Source organism: Oncorhynchus kisutch, linkage group LG10, assembly GCF_002021735.2.
Source record: "Oncorhynchus kisutch isolate 150728-3 linkage group LG10, Okis_V2, whole genome shotgun sequence".
In the NCBI taxonomy this organism is placed as follows: domain Eukaryota; kingdom Metazoa; phylum Chordata; class Actinopteri; order Salmoniformes; family Salmonidae; genus Oncorhynchus; species Oncorhynchus kisutch.
Genome location: NC_034183.2, coordinates 20,244,930 through 20,262,407, shown reverse-complemented (window position 1 = coordinate 20,262,407; position 17,478 = coordinate 20,244,930). Strand labels below are relative to the sequence as shown.

The 17,478-nt window shown below is 44.7% G+C and overlaps 1 protein-coding gene across 3 annotated transcripts; it reads left to right on the top strand.

The window, feature by feature from the left end:
* Positions 1–1,387: 1,387 nt before the first annotated feature.
* On the top strand, positions 1,388–17,441 carry LOC109897481 (signal-transducing adaptor protein 2). 3 transcript variants are annotated; one of them, XM_020491973.2, is made up of 14 exons: positions 1,388–1,521; positions 1,641–1,825; positions 9,060–9,131; positions 9,269–9,388; positions 9,463–9,519; positions 11,649–11,800; positions 11,896–12,027; positions 12,254–12,323; positions 13,078–13,180; positions 13,347–13,448; positions 13,813–13,884; positions 13,992–14,069; positions 16,145–16,288; positions 16,424–17,441. In XM_020491973.2, the coding sequence occupies exons 2-14, from the start codon at positions 1,733–1,735 to the stop codon at positions 16,477–16,479; spliced, it is 1,251 nt and encodes a 416-aa protein (XP_020347562.1). In that variant the 5' UTR covers positions 1,388–1,521; positions 1,641–1,732; the 3' UTR covers positions 16,480–17,441. The 3 variants fall into 3 exon arrangements, with proteins under 3 accessions (XP_020347562.1, XP_020347563.1, XP_020347564.1); XM_020491974.2 differs by having other exon boundaries at positions 1,398–1,825; XM_020491975.2 differs by lacking the exon at positions 1,388–1,521 and having other exon boundaries at positions 1,754–1,825; positions 9,312–9,388.
* Positions 17,442–17,478: the final 37 nt, after the last annotated feature.

The following is a 17,478-nucleotide window of genomic DNA, read 5'->3' as shown; positions in this document are numbered from 1 at the left end:
CCTAGGCTACTTATTGGCACCATACATTCAGTTTGGGCCTATTACAGTTCCAAACTCACACTCCACACTGCCCTTTCCCACCTGGACAAAAGGAACACCTATGTGAGAATGCTGTTCATTGACTACAGCTCAGCATTCAACACCACAGTGCCCACAAAGCTCATCACTAAGCTAAGGACCCTGGGACTAAACACCTCCCTCTGCAACTGGATCCTGGACATCCTTACAGGTTGCTCCCACATCTGTCACTCTGATCCTCAACAGAGGCCCCTCAGGGGTGTACTCCCTGTTCACCCACGACTGCGTAGCCAAGCACGACTCCCTCATCATCATTACATTTGCTGACAACTAAACAGTGGTAGGCCTGATCACCAACAACAATGAGACAGCCTATAGGTTAGGAGATCACACTGCCAGGACAACAACCTCTCCCTCAACATGAGCAAGACAAAGGAGATGGTCGTGGACTACAGAAAAAGGGGGGCCGAACACGCCCCCATTAATATCAACAGTGCTGTAGTGGAGTGGGTCGAGAGTTTCAAGTTCCTTGGTGTCCACATCACCAACAAACAATCATGGTCCAAACACACCAAGACAGTCGTGAAGAGGGCACAACAACACCTTTTCCCCCTCAGGAGACTGAAAATATTTGGCATAGGTCCCCAGATCCTCAAAAATCTCTACAGCTGCACCATTGAGAGCATCCTGACCGGTTGCATCACTGCCAGGTATGGCAACTGCTTGGCATCCTACCATAAGGCGCTACAGAGGGTAGTGCGTACGGCCCAGTACATCACTGGGGCCAAGCTTCGTGCCATCCAGGACCTATATACTAGGTGGTGTCAGAGGAAGGCCCAAAAAATGGTCAAATACTACAGCCACCCAAGTCATAGACTGTTCTCTCTGCTACCACACGGCAAGTGGTACTGGAGCACCAAGTCTAGATCCAAAATGCCCCCCCCCCCCGCCTAAATGTACAAATTACCTCGACTAACCTGTACCCCTGCACATTGACTCGGTACAGGTAGCCCCTGTATATAGCCTCGTTATTGTTGTTTTATTGTGTTACTTTTTTATTTATTTTTTACTTTAGTCTATTTCGTAAATATTTTATTTTCTCTATTTCTTGAACTGCATTGTTGATTAAGGGCTTGTAAGTAAGCATTTCGCGGTTGTATTCGGCGCATGTGACAAATCAAATTTTATTTGAATTCCAACCCTTTGACTGGGTGTAGAAAGTGGGAATACCCTGCATTTATGGCTTTTTTTGTTACGGTAGTTCCCGCACTCGCGGAAACGTTTTGTTAAAATGTCAGAGCCCGTCCTTACCTGGAAAATGTGTATGGCCCAATGTGTGAAATAGACCAAGGAGTGTTTAGCCTGTTGTGGGCGTGTTTGGAGACAGACAATTGCCTTGAGTCGAGTGTCACCTGCAGTCGCCTGCCTACTACAGATCAACGGAGAGTGCAATTACCAGCAAAAATAGTTTCCAGTCGAGAGGAATCTCAGATGATAATTGAGGTGAAAACAAAAGCTTTTCCAAATTTCACCTTGGACTACTAACCAAACCTTATGGTGCTACTGTGACAGGAACTCTCGCACTGAAAATATATATTTACAATTTCTCACTTTTTTTGAAGCCATTACTCCACCCAGGTGTTGTCAAATCACTTAACCAGGAGAGCAGGAAACTATTGTCCCCGTGCGTAAACTCTGCGTCCGTGCACGACAGATGGCGACCCCCAAGCGAGCCAGACGACGGAGCAACCATCTTACACACTGCTACTACGAAGGATACCTGGAGAAGAGATTATTCAACGACACGGTATAAGGATTTTGTGATAGATACATTTCGTCTATGTTTGTTGTCAGTAGCGGTGTGTGGGTAAAATCACTGGGGTAATTGCGTTGTTTGCTCTATGCCCGTTTAGTTCATACTCCGTGATATATAGGCAGGGCCGGATTTGGCACACTGTGACTAGCCTAATGATGAATATGAGGCCATAGGCTACTCACAGGGATGGTCGATGTGCTTATCGTGATAATAGAGTATCTCAAGATGAGCTACTTTGAAAAACAGTGCTGCGGTTAGCTTCAAATTGGAGGTTGATGAAGATTTTTTTGTTGTTGTTTCTACAAGCAGATTAGTCTTCTCTTTTCAGCAGTTAGGCATGTGCTTTTCAACCTACATTTTTCACAGTATTGTATTTTGAAATCTCCAAAAGACAAACTGACAGCTGCAACCAGCAATAGAAATATATTCCACATATGGCATGACTGGCATACTTTGCTAGTGTACGGATCATGGCACGCATGCTGCCCACACAGCGGTCTTTCTGACTGTAGGCATACCGGTAACACCCAAAATAAAGGAAACACATGAGTAAACAAGAATATAAAGTACATGTTATGGTGGGGGGTGCATTTTCCTGGCATGGTTTAGGTCCACTTGTAAGAATATTTGCAAAAGTGCATTGAAGCTGTTCTGGCAGCTTGTGGTGGCTTAACACCCTTTTAAGACACTTGTTGGTGTTTCCTTCATTTTGGTAGATACCTGTATGTGCTTCATAAAACTTAATCCACATATTTTTTTTATAAACTATTGATCCTCTGTGGCTAAATTATGCTCTCTGGTGTATTTTGAAAATTGAGAGCATGGTTGTATAAAAAATTATAATAAAAAAATGTCACAAATTGCTATACAGAAACCCAGCCTAAAAACCCAAACAGCAAGCAATGCAGATGTAGAAGCACGATGGCTAGGAAAAACTCCCTAGAAAGGCAGGAACCTAGGAAGAAACCTAGAGAATCAGACTCTCAGAATGAGGGGTGGCCAGTCCTCTTCTGGCTGTGCGGGTTGAGATTATAACAGTACATGGCAAAGATGTTAAAACATTCATAGATGACCTGCAGGATCAAATAATAATAATCACAGTGGTTGTAGAGGGTGCAACAGTTCAGCACCTCAGGAGTAAATGTCATTTGGCTTTTCATAGAAGAGCATTCAGATTTAGAGACAGCAGGTGCGGTAGATAGTTGAAAACAGCAGGTCCAGGACAAGGTAGCACGTCCGGTGAACAGGTCAGGGTTCCATAGCCGCAGGCAGAACAGTTGAAACTGGAGCAGCAGCATGACCATGTGGACTGGGGACAGCAAGGAGTCATCAGGGCAGGTAGTCCTGAGCAATGGTCCCAGGGCTCAGGTCCTCTGGGAGGGGAGGGAGAGAGAGAGAATTAGAGGGAGCATACTTAAATTCACACAGGACAATGAATAAGACAGGAGAAATACTCCAGACATAAGACTGACCCTAGCCAGCTAGTGACTCAGCCCCCGTAATAGGGTGAGAGGCAGAGAATCTCGGTGGAGAGAGGGGAAACGGCCAGGCAGAGACAACAAGGGTGGTTCGTTAATCCAGTGCCTTTGTGTTCACCTTCACACCCCTGGGCCAGACTACAGTCGTAGCCAAAAGTTTTGAGAATGACACAAATATTTATTTTCAAAGTTTGCTGCTTCAGTGTCTTTAGATATTTTTGTCAGATGTTACTTTGGAATACTGACTTATAATTACAAGCCTTTCATAAGTGTCAAAGGCTTTTATTGACAATTACATGAAGTGCAGAGTCAATATTTGCAGTGTTGACCCTTCTTTTTCAAGACCTCTGCAATCCGCCTTGGCATGCTGTCAATTAACTTCTGGGCCACATCCTGACTGACGGCAGCCCATTCTTGCATAATCAATGCTTGGAGTTTGTCAGAATTTGTGGGTTTTTGTTTGTCCACCCGCCTCTTGAGGATTGACCACAAGTTCTCAATGGGATTAAGGTCTGGAGAGTTTCCTGGTCATGGACCCAAAATATCAATGTTTTGTTCCCGAGCCACTTAGTTATCTGGGGTAAAGTCACAGAGTGATCTCCAGCCTTGTCTTCGTCAACACTCACACCTGCGTTAACGAGAGAATCAGTGACATGATGTCAGCTGGTCCTTTTGTGGCAGAGCTGAAATGCAGTGGATATGTTTTTTTGGGATTCAGTTAATTTGCATGGTAAAGAGGGACTTTGCAATTAATTGCAATTCATCTGATCACTCTTCATAACATTCTGGAGTATATGCAAATTGACACCATACAAACTGAGGAAGCAGACTGTAAAAATTTACATTCATGTCATTCTCAACTTTTGGCCACGACTGTACACTCAATCATAGGAACTACCGAAGAGATGAGTCTTCAATAAAGACTTAAAGGTCGACCGAGTCTGCGGGCCCAGCCCCTGACTCACACATTTGAACAGTCACATTTATTTATTATGCAGTTTATAATTTATTTTGTATAGGTAAGTTACCCACGTAGGCCCCCTACCTCCTCTCCTCCCCATCTGATGATGAGCAGAGCGACATCAGGCTGTCTACACTCATTGAGAGCAGCTCCTGAGTCTTCATGTGGTTTGCGGTTGCAGTGCAAAAAATATTAAATATACACTGCTCAAAAAAATAAAGGGAACACTAAAATAACACATCCTAGATCTGAATGAATGAAATATTCTTATTCAATACTTTTTTCTTTACATAGTTGAATGTGCTGACAACAAAATCACACAAAAATGAGCAATGGAAATCAAATTTATCAACCCATGGAGGTCTGGATTTGGAGTCACACTCAAAATTAAAGTGGAAAACCACACTACAGGCTGATCCAACTTTGATGTAATGTCCTTAAAAGAGGTCAAAATGAGGCTCAGTAGTGTGTGTGGCCTCCACGTGCCTGTATGACCTCCCTACAACGCCTGGGTATGCTCCTGATGAGGTGGCGGATGGTCTCCTGAGGGATCTCCTCCCAGACCTGGACTAAAGCATCCGCCAACTCCTCGACAGTCTGTGGTGCAACGTGGTGTTGGTGGATGGAGCGAGACATGATGTCCCAGATGTGCTCAATTGGATTCAGGTCTGGGGAACGGGCGGGCCAGTCCATAGCATTAATGCCTTCCTCTTGCAGGAATTGCTGACACACTCCAGGCCACATGAGCTCTAGCATTGTCTTGCATTAGGAGGAACCCAGGGCCAACCGCACCAGCATATGGTCTCACGAGGAGGATCTCATCTCGGTACCTAATGGCAGTCAGGCTACCTCTGGCGAGCACATGGAGGGCTGTGCAGCCCCACAAAGAAATGCCACCCCACACCATGACTGACCCACCGCCAAACCGGTCATGCTGGAGGATGTTGCTGTTTCTGACCGTTTGAGCAGACACATGCACATTTGTGGCCTGCTGGAGGTCATTTTCAGGGCTCTGGCAGTGCTCCTCCTGCTCCTACTTGCACAAAGGCGGAGGTAGCGGTCCTGCTGCTGGGTTGTTGCCCTCCTACGGCCTCCTCCACGTCTCCTTATGTACTGGCCTGTCTCCTGGTAGCGCCTCCATACTCTGGACACTACGCTGACAGACACAGCAAACCTTCTTTCCACAGCTCGCATTGATGTGCCGTCCTGGATGAGCTGCACTACCTGAGCCACTTGTGTGGGATGTAGACTCCGTCTCATGCTACCACTAGAGTGAAAGCACCGCCAGCATTCAAAAGTGACCTAAACATCAGCCACAATGCATAGGAACTGAGAAGTGGTCTGTGGTCACCACCTGCAGAACCACTCCTTTATTGGGGGTGTCTTGCTAATTGCCTATAATTTCCACCTGTTGTCTATTCCATTTGCACAACAGCATGTGAAATTTATTGTCAATCAGTGTTGCTTCCTAAGTGGACAGATTGATTTCACAGAAGTGTGATTGACTTGGAGTTACATTGTTGTTTAAGTGTTCCCTTTATTTTTTTGAGCAGTGTATATAAGGCTTGACTATGCAGTTCGGCCATCGGTCATTCATATATTTATATGTACATATTCTAATTAATTCCTTTACACTTGTGTATTAGGTAGTTGTGAAATTGTTAGTTTTCTTGTTAGATATTACTGCACGGTCGGAACTAGAAGCACAAGCATTTCGCTACACTCGCATTAACATCTGCTAACCATGTGAATGTGACCAATAAAATTTGATTTGATTTACACTACCATTCAAAAGCTTGGGGTCACTTAGAAATGTCCTTGTTTTTGGAAGAAAAGCACATTTTTTGTCCCTTAAAATAACACCAAATTGATCAGAAATACAGTGTAGACATTGTTAATGTTGTAAATTACTATTGTAGCTGGAAACAGGTACTTTTTTAAAATGGAATATCTACATAGGTGTACAGAGGCCCATTATCAGCAACCATCACTCCTGTGTTCCAATGCCACGTTGTGTTAGCTAATCCAAGTTTATAATTTAAAAGGCTAATTGATCATTAGAAAACCCTTTTGCAATTATGTTAGCACAGCTGAAAACTGTTGTCCTGATTAAAGAAGCAATACAACTGGGCTTCTTTAGACTTGTTGAGTATCTGGAGCATCAGCATTTATGGGTTCGATTACAGATTCAAAATGGCCAGAAACAAAGACTTTCTTCTGAAACTCTTCAGTCTATTCTTGTTCTGAGAAATGAAGGCTATTCTATGCTAGAAAAAATAGCCAAGAAACTGAAGATCTCATACAATGCTGTATACGACTCCCTTCACAAAACAGCGCAAAATGGCCCTAACCACAATAAAAAGAGGAGTGGGTGGCCTCGGTGCACAACTGAGCAAGATGACAAGTACATCAGTGTCTAGTTTGAGAAACAGACACCTCACAAGTCCTCAACTGGCAGCTTCATGAAATAGTACCCGCAAACACCAGTCTCAACGTCAACAGTGAAGAGGCAACTCCGGGATGCTGGCCTTCTAGGCAGAGTTGCAAAGAAAACGCCATATCTCTGTCTAATGTCTGTGTTCTTTTGCCCACCTTAATCTTTTCTTGTAATTATTCAGTCTGAAATATGGCTTTTTCTTTGAAACTCTGCCTAGAAGGCCAGCATCCCGGAGTCGCCTCTTCACTGTTGACGTTGAGACTGGACAGACAATTTTTATGCGCTTCAGCACTCGGCGGTCCCGTTCTATGAGCTTGTGTGGCCTACCACTTCGCGGCTGAGCGGTTGTTACCCCTAGACATTTCCACTTCATAATAACAGCACTTACAGTTGACCGGGGCAGCTCTAGCAGGGCAGAGATTTGACGACCTGACTTGTTGGAAAGGTGGCATCCTATGATGGTGCCATGTTGAAAGTCACTGAGCTTTTCAGTGAGGCCATTCTACTGACAATGTTTGTCTATGGAGATTGCATAGCTGGGTGCTCGATTTTATACACCTGTCTGCAACAGGTGTGGCTGAAATAGCCAATTTCACTAATTGGAAGGCGTGTCCACATTTGTATATATTTTTTTTTATAAAAAAAAAACTGAATCAAATCTAATTTTTTGTCACATGCGCCGAATATAACCGGTGTAGACCTTCCCGTGACATGCTTACTTACAAAGCCCTTAACCAACAATGTAGTTTTAAGAAAATAGATGTGAGAAAATATTATACCGAGTCAATGTGCGGGGGTACATGTTAGTCATTTATATACTGCTACTCTACTATTCATCAGATGGGGGGAGGTAGGGGGCCCACATGGGGAACTGGGGGACCTGTCTTGATTGGGTAACTTATAAATACAACATTTTAAATCATCTGCATAATAAATAAATGTGACTGGTCAATTGTGTGAGTTGGGCTGGGGTCCAAGAGGCAAAAAACATACAATTACCAACCACAGGAGCCTGCTCTCAATGTTCACAATACAGCAGAGAGCATCATTTAGCCACAGAGGATAAATAGTTTATAAAAAATAACTGTGGATTAAGTTTTATCACAAGCACATACAAGTATCTGCCAAAATAGTAATGTCTTAAAAAGGTGTTGGGCCACAAGCTGCCAGAACAGCTTCAATGCGCCTTGGCATAGATTCTACAAGTGGACCTAAACCATGCCGGGAAAATGCACCCCACAACATAACATTATACTTTGGATTTAGTTTTTTCAACAGAAAAAGTTCAAAAATCACCGGAGAACATCTTTAAGATAAGACCAGGCTGTTGTGACAGATTAGATCGAGATATTGACCAACCTTTATTCTTCTCTTTGCAGACATAAGTTGACAGTGTTGAGGCTCTGCTCTGGGTCATTGGCATCGCGTGATAGTATATGGTTGTTTTATCAACAGAAGAAGCTGAAAGACAAATATGTTGTTTACCACCGTTTCGTTTACACTTCACCAAATCTTTCCCAGTTTGTACTTTTTAGTTGCAGGATAAAACTCACAAAGGTAGGCTTGATGGGAACTAGGCTTTTTAAATTTTATTTATCTTTAACTAGGCAAGTCATTTAAGAACAAATTCTTATTTTCAATGACTGCCTAGAAATGGTGGGTTAACTGCCTGTTCAGGGGCAGAACGACAGATTTGTACCTTGTCTGCTCGGGGGTTTGAACTTGCAACCTTCCGGTTACTAGTCCACCGCTCTAACCACTAGGCTACCCTGCTGCCCCGAACAGGATTTGCATAAATTACTGGGTGATCAATTCTCAAAAATAATTGAATGTGTCACTTTGTGCTGAAAGCCACCTGCCTACCTCAATAACATTTACATTCGAGCCATATAGCGTACGCTCTAATCCAGAGCGACTTCCAATTAGTGCATTCATCTTAATATAGTTAGGTGAGACGACCACACATCACAGTCGTAGCAAGTACATTTCCCCTCAAAGGAGTTATCAGCAAAGTCAGTGCTAGTAGGAAAAATCAAGTGCATGTTTAATTTAAATTTTTGTGTCGAGAGTATAGACTGATGGCTCAAATGATGCACATTTTCCTTACTGAGAAACATACTGTGATTTCCGTAACTGATTGGAACTAGCAAACCAGTTCAGTCAGCTCCAATGATTACTGTCAACACTCTTTATAATGTCAGTAGTCCAGCTGTTACACAACGGTATGACATGAACTATGGATAATGAGTTAAAGGTTATCTGAATCAGAAATGATTGTCAATTGTCATTGTCTTGGGTATCTTTCACCATCTCTTTGCCAACAAGTCTTAAATCTGTCTGTCTGTCCAGGCATCTCGGAGACTATGGACATGCTTGTGTGGGAACACTCTTTTCTTCTTCAACAACACTAAAGACAACGATGTGAGTTACCTGAATGTAATGGAGAAGGGGGCTATGATGGGACAGTGGTACATTAAATAGAGAAAAGAACAGTGGTGAATGTATTGCAGTTGAGGACAATCCAATATTTCACCTACTTGTGTGTGTGTTTTTAATAGTATGTTGAGAAACTGGATCTCAGTGACGTCATGTCCTTGACAGATGACTGCAGTGGAGACAGAAACCTGGAGGCAGCAGGATTCCTCCTGTACATGAAGGACGAAGAGATCCAAATCACTGTAAGGACATAGGGGACCGTTTTCATCGTCTTTATGCAACATTATTGTGTTTAATTGTGTCCCTCTCTCTACAGGCTCCAAGTCAAGAGGCTCGAGAACTATGGAAAGGTTTCATCTATTGTGTAGTTGAGGTTAGTGAATCAGAATACAGTTCATTCACAACCATACCGCATATTTTCAGTATGATCGTTTTTCCTGCTAATACCTGGTCAGTAAACTGAGAATAATACCTTTATCTCTGCTCTGATTGCCCTGGTGAACAACAAACAATGATATCAAAAGCGAATTATGCTATCACAAAGGGACTTTTCCTTTTCCTGGCAGTGATTACGATAATACCTTTTTAAGCATGACCTCTCTCTCTCCTTCCTCCTCTCTCTATTTCTCTTCCTCCTCTCGCTCTTTCTCCTTCCTCCTCACTCTTTCTTTTTCATCCTCTCTCCTTCCTTCCTCCTCTTTCCTCCTCGCGCTCTCTCTTTCCTCCTCGCGCTCTCTCTTTCCTCCTCGCGCTCTCTCTTTCCTCCTCGCGCTCTCTCTTTCCTCCTCGCGCTCTCTCTTTCCTCCTCGCGCTCTCTCTTTCCTCCTCGCGCTCTCTCTTTCCTCCTCGCGCTCTCTCTTTCCTCCTCGCGCTCTCTCTTTCCTCCTCGCGCTCTCTCTTTCCTCCTCGCGCTCTCTCTTTCCTCCTCGCGCTCTCTCTTTCCTCCTCGCGCTCTCTCCTTCCTCCTCGCGCTCTCTCCTTCCTCCTCGCGCTCTCTCCTTCCTCCTCGCGCTCTCTCCTTCCTCCTCGCGCTCTCTCCTTCCTCCTCGCGCTCTTTCCTTCCTCCTTGCGCTCTCTCCTTCCTCCTCGCGCTCTCTCCTTCCTCCTCGCGCTCTCTCCTTCCTCCTCGCGCTCTCTCCTTCCTCCTCGCGCTCTCTCCTTCCTCCTCGCGCTCTCTCCTTCCTCCTCGCGCTCTCTCCTTCCTCCTCGCGCTCTCTCCTTCCTCCTCGCGCTCTCTCCTTCCTCCTCGCGCTCTCTCCTTCCTCCTCGCGCTCTCTCCTTCCTCCTCGCGCTCTCTCCTTCCTCCTCGCGCTCTCTCCTTCCTCCTCGCGCTCTCTCCTTCCTCCTCGCGCTCTCTCCTTCCTCCTCGCGCTCTCTCCTTCCTCCTCGCGCTCTCTCTTCCTCCTCGCGCTCTCTTTCCTCCTCGCGCTCTCTTTCCTCCTCGCGCTCTCTTTCCTCCTCTCGCTCTCTCTCCTCCTCTCGCTCTCTCTCTCCTCCTCTCGCTCTCTCTCTCCTCCTCTCGCTCTCTCTCTCCTCCTCTCGCTCTCTCTCTCCTCCTCTCGCTCTCTCTCTCCTCCTCTCGCTCTCTCTCTCCTCCCCTCGCTCTCTCTCTCCTCCCCTCGCTCTCTCTCTCCTCCCCTCGCTCTCTCTCTCCTCCCCTCGCTCTCTCTCTCCTCCCCTCGCTCTCTCTCTCCTCCCCTCGCTCTCTCTCTCCTCCCCTCGCTCTCTCTCTCCTCCCCTCGCTCTCTCGCTCTCCTCCCCTCGCGCTCTCGCTCTCCTCCCCTCGCGCTCTCGCTCTCCTCCCCTCGCGCTCTCGCTCTCCTCCCCTCGCTCTCTCGCTCTCCTCCTCTCGCTCTCCTCCCCTCGCTCTCTCTCTCTCCTCCCCTCGCTCTCTCTCTCCTCCCCTCGCTCTCTCTCTCCTCCCCTCGCTCTCCTTCCTCTTTCTCCTTCCTCCTCTCTCTCTCTCTTTCCTCCTCTCTCTCCTCTCTTTCCTCCTCTCTCTCTCTCTTTCCTCCTTTTTCTACTTCCTCCTCTCCTTCCTCCTCTCTCCTCCTCGCTCTCTCCTTCCTCCTCTCGCTCTCTCCTCCCTCCTCTCGCTCTCTCCTCCCTCCTCTCGCTCTCTCCTCCCTCCTCTCGCTCTCTCCTCCCTCCTCTCGCTCTCTCCTCCTTTATCCTTCCTCATCTCTCTCTCTTTCCTCCTCGCTCTCCTTCCTCCTCTCGCTCTCTTCCCTCCTCTAGCTCTTTTTCCTTCTCCTTCCTCATCTCTCTCTCCTTCCTCCTCTCTCTCTCTCCTTCCTCCTCTCTCTTCTTAGTTCTTTTTATCTCTCTGCATTCACAGACAGTATAATGTCAGTGTTTATTGGCATTGTATAATTATATATGTGGGGAATTTGATAGGATTATACAACATAGCTCAGCCAATATTGTCTCAGAAATGCTGTGTTTCATGGTTTTTGGTCTAAATTACAGTATTAAACAGTCCCTGTGTGTCTCTCCCTCCAGCTGTCAGTACCCAGCTCACTCAACCTGCTGCCTGGCCAGATCCACATGATGAGGGAGACAGTGGAGACAGAGCGGAAGAGACGGAACAACCTGTCCCTTACCCTTGCTGCAGCGTCCAGCTCCAACCTCAGTCTCGTTGAGGACATGCCTGCGTAAGCATACACTAAACTAATGGATTTTGCCTAACTCTGTATAGGCTTTGATTTCCTCTGTTCAGATGTGTTATATGTGGATGGTCTGTGTGCAGGTGTTACCAGCCAGTGTCTCGTATCGAGGCAGAGATTATGTTGGAGAGACACTCTGACCGTGGGAACCTGCTCTTGCGGCCCAGCAGGGACGGAGTCTCATTGGCTGTCACCACTCGACAGGACCTCAATGGGTATGCCCCCTTTCCCCTCAATTCCCGACAATGATATCTGCAGTACAGTCAAAGAAAATGCATGTCACATGATCATTTGATTAATAGTCCATGATAGGCCACACATGCTGAGTCACGTGAAGAGAAGTGCATACTTATTTGTTGATGTGACAGATTCCAGTATATTGATTATTACTTATAATTCATTAATGTGCCACTCTTTGATAACATATCTCTCTTCGGTCAGGTCTGTATTCAGACACTATCGCGTGGATAGGAAACATGACGGAGGATACACATTCGATGTAGAGACTCCAGTGAGTATTTCAAAGGGATTCCTGCTTCCTCCTTCCTAAATACACATGCTTGTCAACTGCCACACACAATATTTTAATGCAAAATAATACATTTAAAGAAAGTTATTTTCTTTATGGCAAATAACAATGTTGCACTTTTCCTCAATCTAAACTTATGAAAGTGAATTCTCGTTATGACCCTAGAGGCATTGAACCTCAGGTTAACCCAAAAGGAGGGCGTGATAAGGGAGACTGATCAAATATTCCACAGGTACTCACAGGACAATAAACCATAACAGATTGTCTTTGCCTGCCCCCCGTTTTCTCCTGATTTACAGACAACTCAATCAGTATGATAATACATCTTACCTTTATTAATCCTTTCTGAAGTGATGAGCGTGACAAGGCCTGAGTTCCGCTGTAGGCGATCTCTGAGATTTTAACTCTGATTGATTGCTGGAACAGTGTGTACTAAATGTTTCTCTAAATGAGTCATGTTGACTCGGTCTGTTTTCAGGCATAGGCTGCACTCACACAGGCAGACTGATTCTGATACCGGCCAATTCTGATATTTTTTTCTACTAATTGGTCTTTTGACTAATCACATCAGATCTTTTCACAGCAGATCTTTTTCAGAGCTGATCTTATTGGTCAAAATACCAATTAGTGAAAACAAAGATCCAATTTGAGCTGCCTGTCTGAATGCAGCCATATTGACAGGCTGTTTTCAGCTGTGGTGTATGCAGTTTGTTAATGATATGGGTTCTGCCTGTAGATCCCCTGTGCCACACTGCATGGTGTCATCAACTGTCTTGTGGAGAAGACTAATGGAGCTCTGACACCCTTCATTATGGAGGGACCCTACGAAGAGAGCATCAGTAAGAAAGAGCACACACACCCCATTTACTACCATTTATTCTCTCGCTCTCTCTCTCTAATTCTCAGTTTTTCCCTGTGTTTCTGTTAATTGTCCATCTTAAGTTAAATATGGCTCTGGCTTATCAGTCGTGTTGGTCATAACATTAATACCCGCTGTCTATGCAGCGTTTGTTCAGGCAAATGAGGAGAGTGGAGAGAAGAGTCTGCAGTGCGCCCCCAGTACTCCAATGCCCCCTGTGCCAGTCCCTGCCCTCCCTCCCAAACCAGGTATACAGACCTCACTTACTGGGACCTCCTTGACCCTGTTAACAATCACACACACCTTTACAATGGCACCATGTTGGCTTTACATCAAGAGTATCCTCTCTAACGAACTTTACAACTATAGCTCTCATTAAAATAAGGAATTGGCCGCTAACACACATTTTTGAACAGGTAGACAAGACCGGTAGTTCATTTGCGTGGTGTTCGACTATATGATGTAAGACCATGGGAAAGGATCTGATCCTAGATCTACTTGGCAACTTCTTTCTCAAGCTTCAAATTATCAATGTTTTTCCTTAGTAATGACCAGATTCAATGAGTTGTAATGGAAAGAGGACATAAAAGGAATATTGTGTTTTAATCCCAGGTCCAAGAGAGCGTGTGCCAACTCCAGAGTCTGAGTCAGATAGAGGGGAGATCCTTTACCTCAATGACACCCGTGAGTACTATCATTCCTCTGTCCCCTGCGCTCCATCTTCCAACACACTTCAGGTATGACTCCATTCCTCACCCTCTGTTGCTATTCCTGTTTGTGTGCTTTTCTAGAGCAAGAAAAGGAAGAAGGCACTGCAGTGCAGGCTGCTCACCCCCTTCAGCCTCCTCCCACACCTTTTCGTCTGCCAAGTGAGTCCCACTATCTTAAGACTACTGGTACTTTAGGAGAGATTGGGGTGAGTTGAGCCAAAGGGTGAGTTGAGACCCCTTTTTTTTCTTGGAAACCATGCATTTTATAATTTGACCAAATATTTAGGAAGAGGTCATCATTTCATGGAGTCTGAAGGAAGAAACCACATGGAAAATGTGGGAAGCAAGTTAGATCCAATAAACTGATTTTCACAAATTTTCACAAGTTTTTTGATGCTTGTATCAAAACAAAAGTATATCATTTTAAAATTGTTCTGTACTTTAGATTGGGTTTCTATAACCTACAATATGAGGTCCTAAACCTAGCATGAAAGTGCATCATTGTAGCTGTGTGGGCTAATATATTGAGGAATTGGAATGTCGAGCAAATTGAAGTGTCAAACCGATTTTTCTACAATGCGATTTTCTGGATTTTTCTTTTAGATTCCGTCTCTCACAGTTGAAGTGTACCTATGATTAAAAAAATTACAGACCTCTACATGCTTTGTAAGTAGGAAACACTGCTGATTTTGCAGGTTATCAAATACTTGTTCTCCCCACTGTATGTAGGTACCCTATGGATGCAAAAGTATGTGGACACCCTTTAAAATTAGTGAATTCGGCTATTTCAGCCACACCCGTTGCTGACAGGTGTATATAATTGAGCACACAGCCATGCACTCTCCATAGACAAACATTGGCAGTAGAATGGCTTTCAACATGGCACCGTCATAGGATGCCAGCTTTCCAACAAGTCAGTTTGTCAAATTTCTGCCCTGCTACAGCTGCCCCGGTTTACTGTAAGTGCTGTTATTGTGAAGTGGAAACGTCTTAGAGTAACAATGGCTCAGCCACAAAGTGGTAGGCCACACAAGCTCACAGAATGTGACTGCCAGGTGCTGAAGCACGTAACGTGTAAAAATGGTCTGTTCTCGGTTGCAACACTCACTACCAAGTTCCAAACTGCCTCTGGAAGCAACGTCAGCACAATAACTGTTCGTCGGGAGTTTCATGAAATGGGTTTCCATGGCCGAGCAGCCACACACAAGCCTAAGATCACCATACACCATGCCAAGCGTCGGCTGGACTGGTGTAAAGCTCATTTCCACTGGAGCAGTGGAAATACGTTCTCTGGAGTGATGAATCCCGCTTCACCATCTGGCAGTCCAGCGGATGTATCTGGGTTTTGGTCATGTAATGTATCTTTGTTAGAAAGAATACTATATTTCCCTTGTCGTAGGGATGCTGAATCATGTAGATAATGTCTCCACTCTCCCCGACTACTCTAACAACCTCAGTCAATAACAAACTGAAAGGCATTTCATGAACTATTGGAGTAACAATGACTCAGCCACTTATAGCTGAGCTTACGGTTAGTCGACCTTCACCACAAACAATAATGGAAAAGATAAAGCCAGACAGCGAGCCAGAGGTAATGGCAAACACCTGATGTAATCTAAAGTACCCAAAAGGGCCACTAGATGTAATATCAGATAGAAATACAGGATAGAACAGAACGTTATAGATGTATTTCTACTAGAACAAACCACACGTACACAGGGAATGTGGTGTTAGCATAAGGAACCTATACTCTCAAGTAGAGGGCAATAAAGCTGAAAAACAGCAAATGAAAGACAAGGAAAACATATAAAAGGGAAAGGGGTATACCTAATCAGTTGTACAACTGAATGCATTCAACTGAAATGTGTCTTCTGCATTTAACCCAACCCCCCTGGATCAGAGGGGGGGGGGCTGCCATAATCGACCTCCACGTCATCGGGAACAGTGGGTTAACTGCCTTGCTCAGGGGCAGGCACGACAGATTTTTACCTTGTCAGCTCAGGGATTCGATCCAGCAACCTTTCGGTATAACACTAAATACAATGTTTGTGCACAATTTTTACTTAAAATATCAAAGGGACGCGAAAGGGACTCGTTTTGTGGAACCACCCTTATTATGGTACTTTGTTTCATTGTTTTTTGTTGTTTCTTTTTTGGGTAGCTGCTTGTGTGACACTAAATCTTCCCTTTTGGAATTGATCAATCAATGAAAACATTTCTCCCTTGTGTTGTAGAAGCTGAGAGGAAGACCCTGAAGCCACCACTGATGCCCCCTGTTCCGACACCTCGTACCTCCCCCAGCACCTCTACAGATACCCCTGACGCCAGGTTGAGACGCCTCGCTGTAAATTCTGTCCCACTAGACGTTGTGGCTCAGAGTAGGTCAACCGTTTTGGTTCTGTCTTTTCATTTAGAAGAGTTCCAACCATCTACAATATGATTATAAGAAGTAATTGCTCAGGGAATTTAAACCCCTAAATGCTGGTTTCTTGACTCTCTTGTCTTCCTTTCAGCCATATCTGCAGAGCTGAAACTGAAGTTGGAGAAGAGGTTGGCGTATCAACAGTGACCTCTCCTGGCAGCTATTTCATCTGCAGGTGAAAAAACCGACTACAACACTGGCCTCGCAACAAATTGGGAACACACCCTCAACTCCCTACTACTGCCCTAAAGCTTGATTAAAATTGGCCCGACTAGGGCCAGTTAAGAGCTGTCGCTTATGTGAATTACAGTTCAAAGAATGACGGATGGGTGCCGAATGCCGTTGGGTCAAATTCTCCCAGAGAATCTGTCTGTAGTCCCATTTATACCTGGTGCTAACACGCACCCTTTGTCCTGATCTTGCCCACATTTTTAGACTGGTGTTGATGATTAAAAGACACATTGTAGTCAGGCATGCATTGTCTTGATATCAATCAAGTGTAAACAGATCTGGATGATCAAACAATTGAAATAATTATTACACCATCCTCTAGTGTTGTTGACCGTTAGAACCTTTAGAATAATTTGCATACAGGGAATCTGGTCACATTTAAGACAATGTGTAAACATGACAAACCTTGATCAGATAGTGATTGGATCATATTGATCAGATCATGAAACTCACATGTTAGCACAACGTGTAAACAAAGCTAATGTCTCTAACAGACCGACATGGGCTGTGTTTCCCTGGGCTGTGTGCCTGGGTCTCTCCCGAGCTCGCTGTCAGCTCAGACTCTCAGAAGATGAATGCCTTATCGATTCCTCCTTCCTGGATCGTTTCATCCAAACCACACACTAGCAAATTAAGACTGTAAATCGGCATGTAAATGTCACATTATTCACACCATGTATTTTTTTCTATAATCCAATAGGCCTACAGTATCAAATATTTGTCTATACCGGTCAGTGTTGTTTGGCTCTTAAGTTTTGTCTTCTGATATAACACTACAATCTTTACTGGGAGCATTATATTTGTTTCTCTGTTCTATGTCAGAAAAGTAATGAAGCCAATGTGTCCTGATTGAAATAAAACGAATTACATGGATTATATCCTGTCTATATTCTTGTGAGAACAAAATGTAGTAGT

What these genes read in the sequence shown, in the direction of transcription:
- LOC109897481 (XM_020491973.2), top strand. Translation starts at nt 1,733, where the DNA reads ATGGCGACCCCCAAGCGAGCCAGACGACGGAGCAACCATCTTACACAC. An exon ending in AGAGATTATTCAACGACACG is followed by an intron (nt 1,826 to 9,059) that starts GTATAAGGATTT and finishes CTGTCTGTCCAG; the next exon opens with GCATCTCGGAGACTATGGAC. An exon ending in ACAACACTAAAGACAACGAT is followed by an intron (nt 9,132 to 9,268) that starts GTGAGTTACCTG and finishes TGTTTTTAATAG; the next exon opens with TATGTTGAGAAACTGGATCT.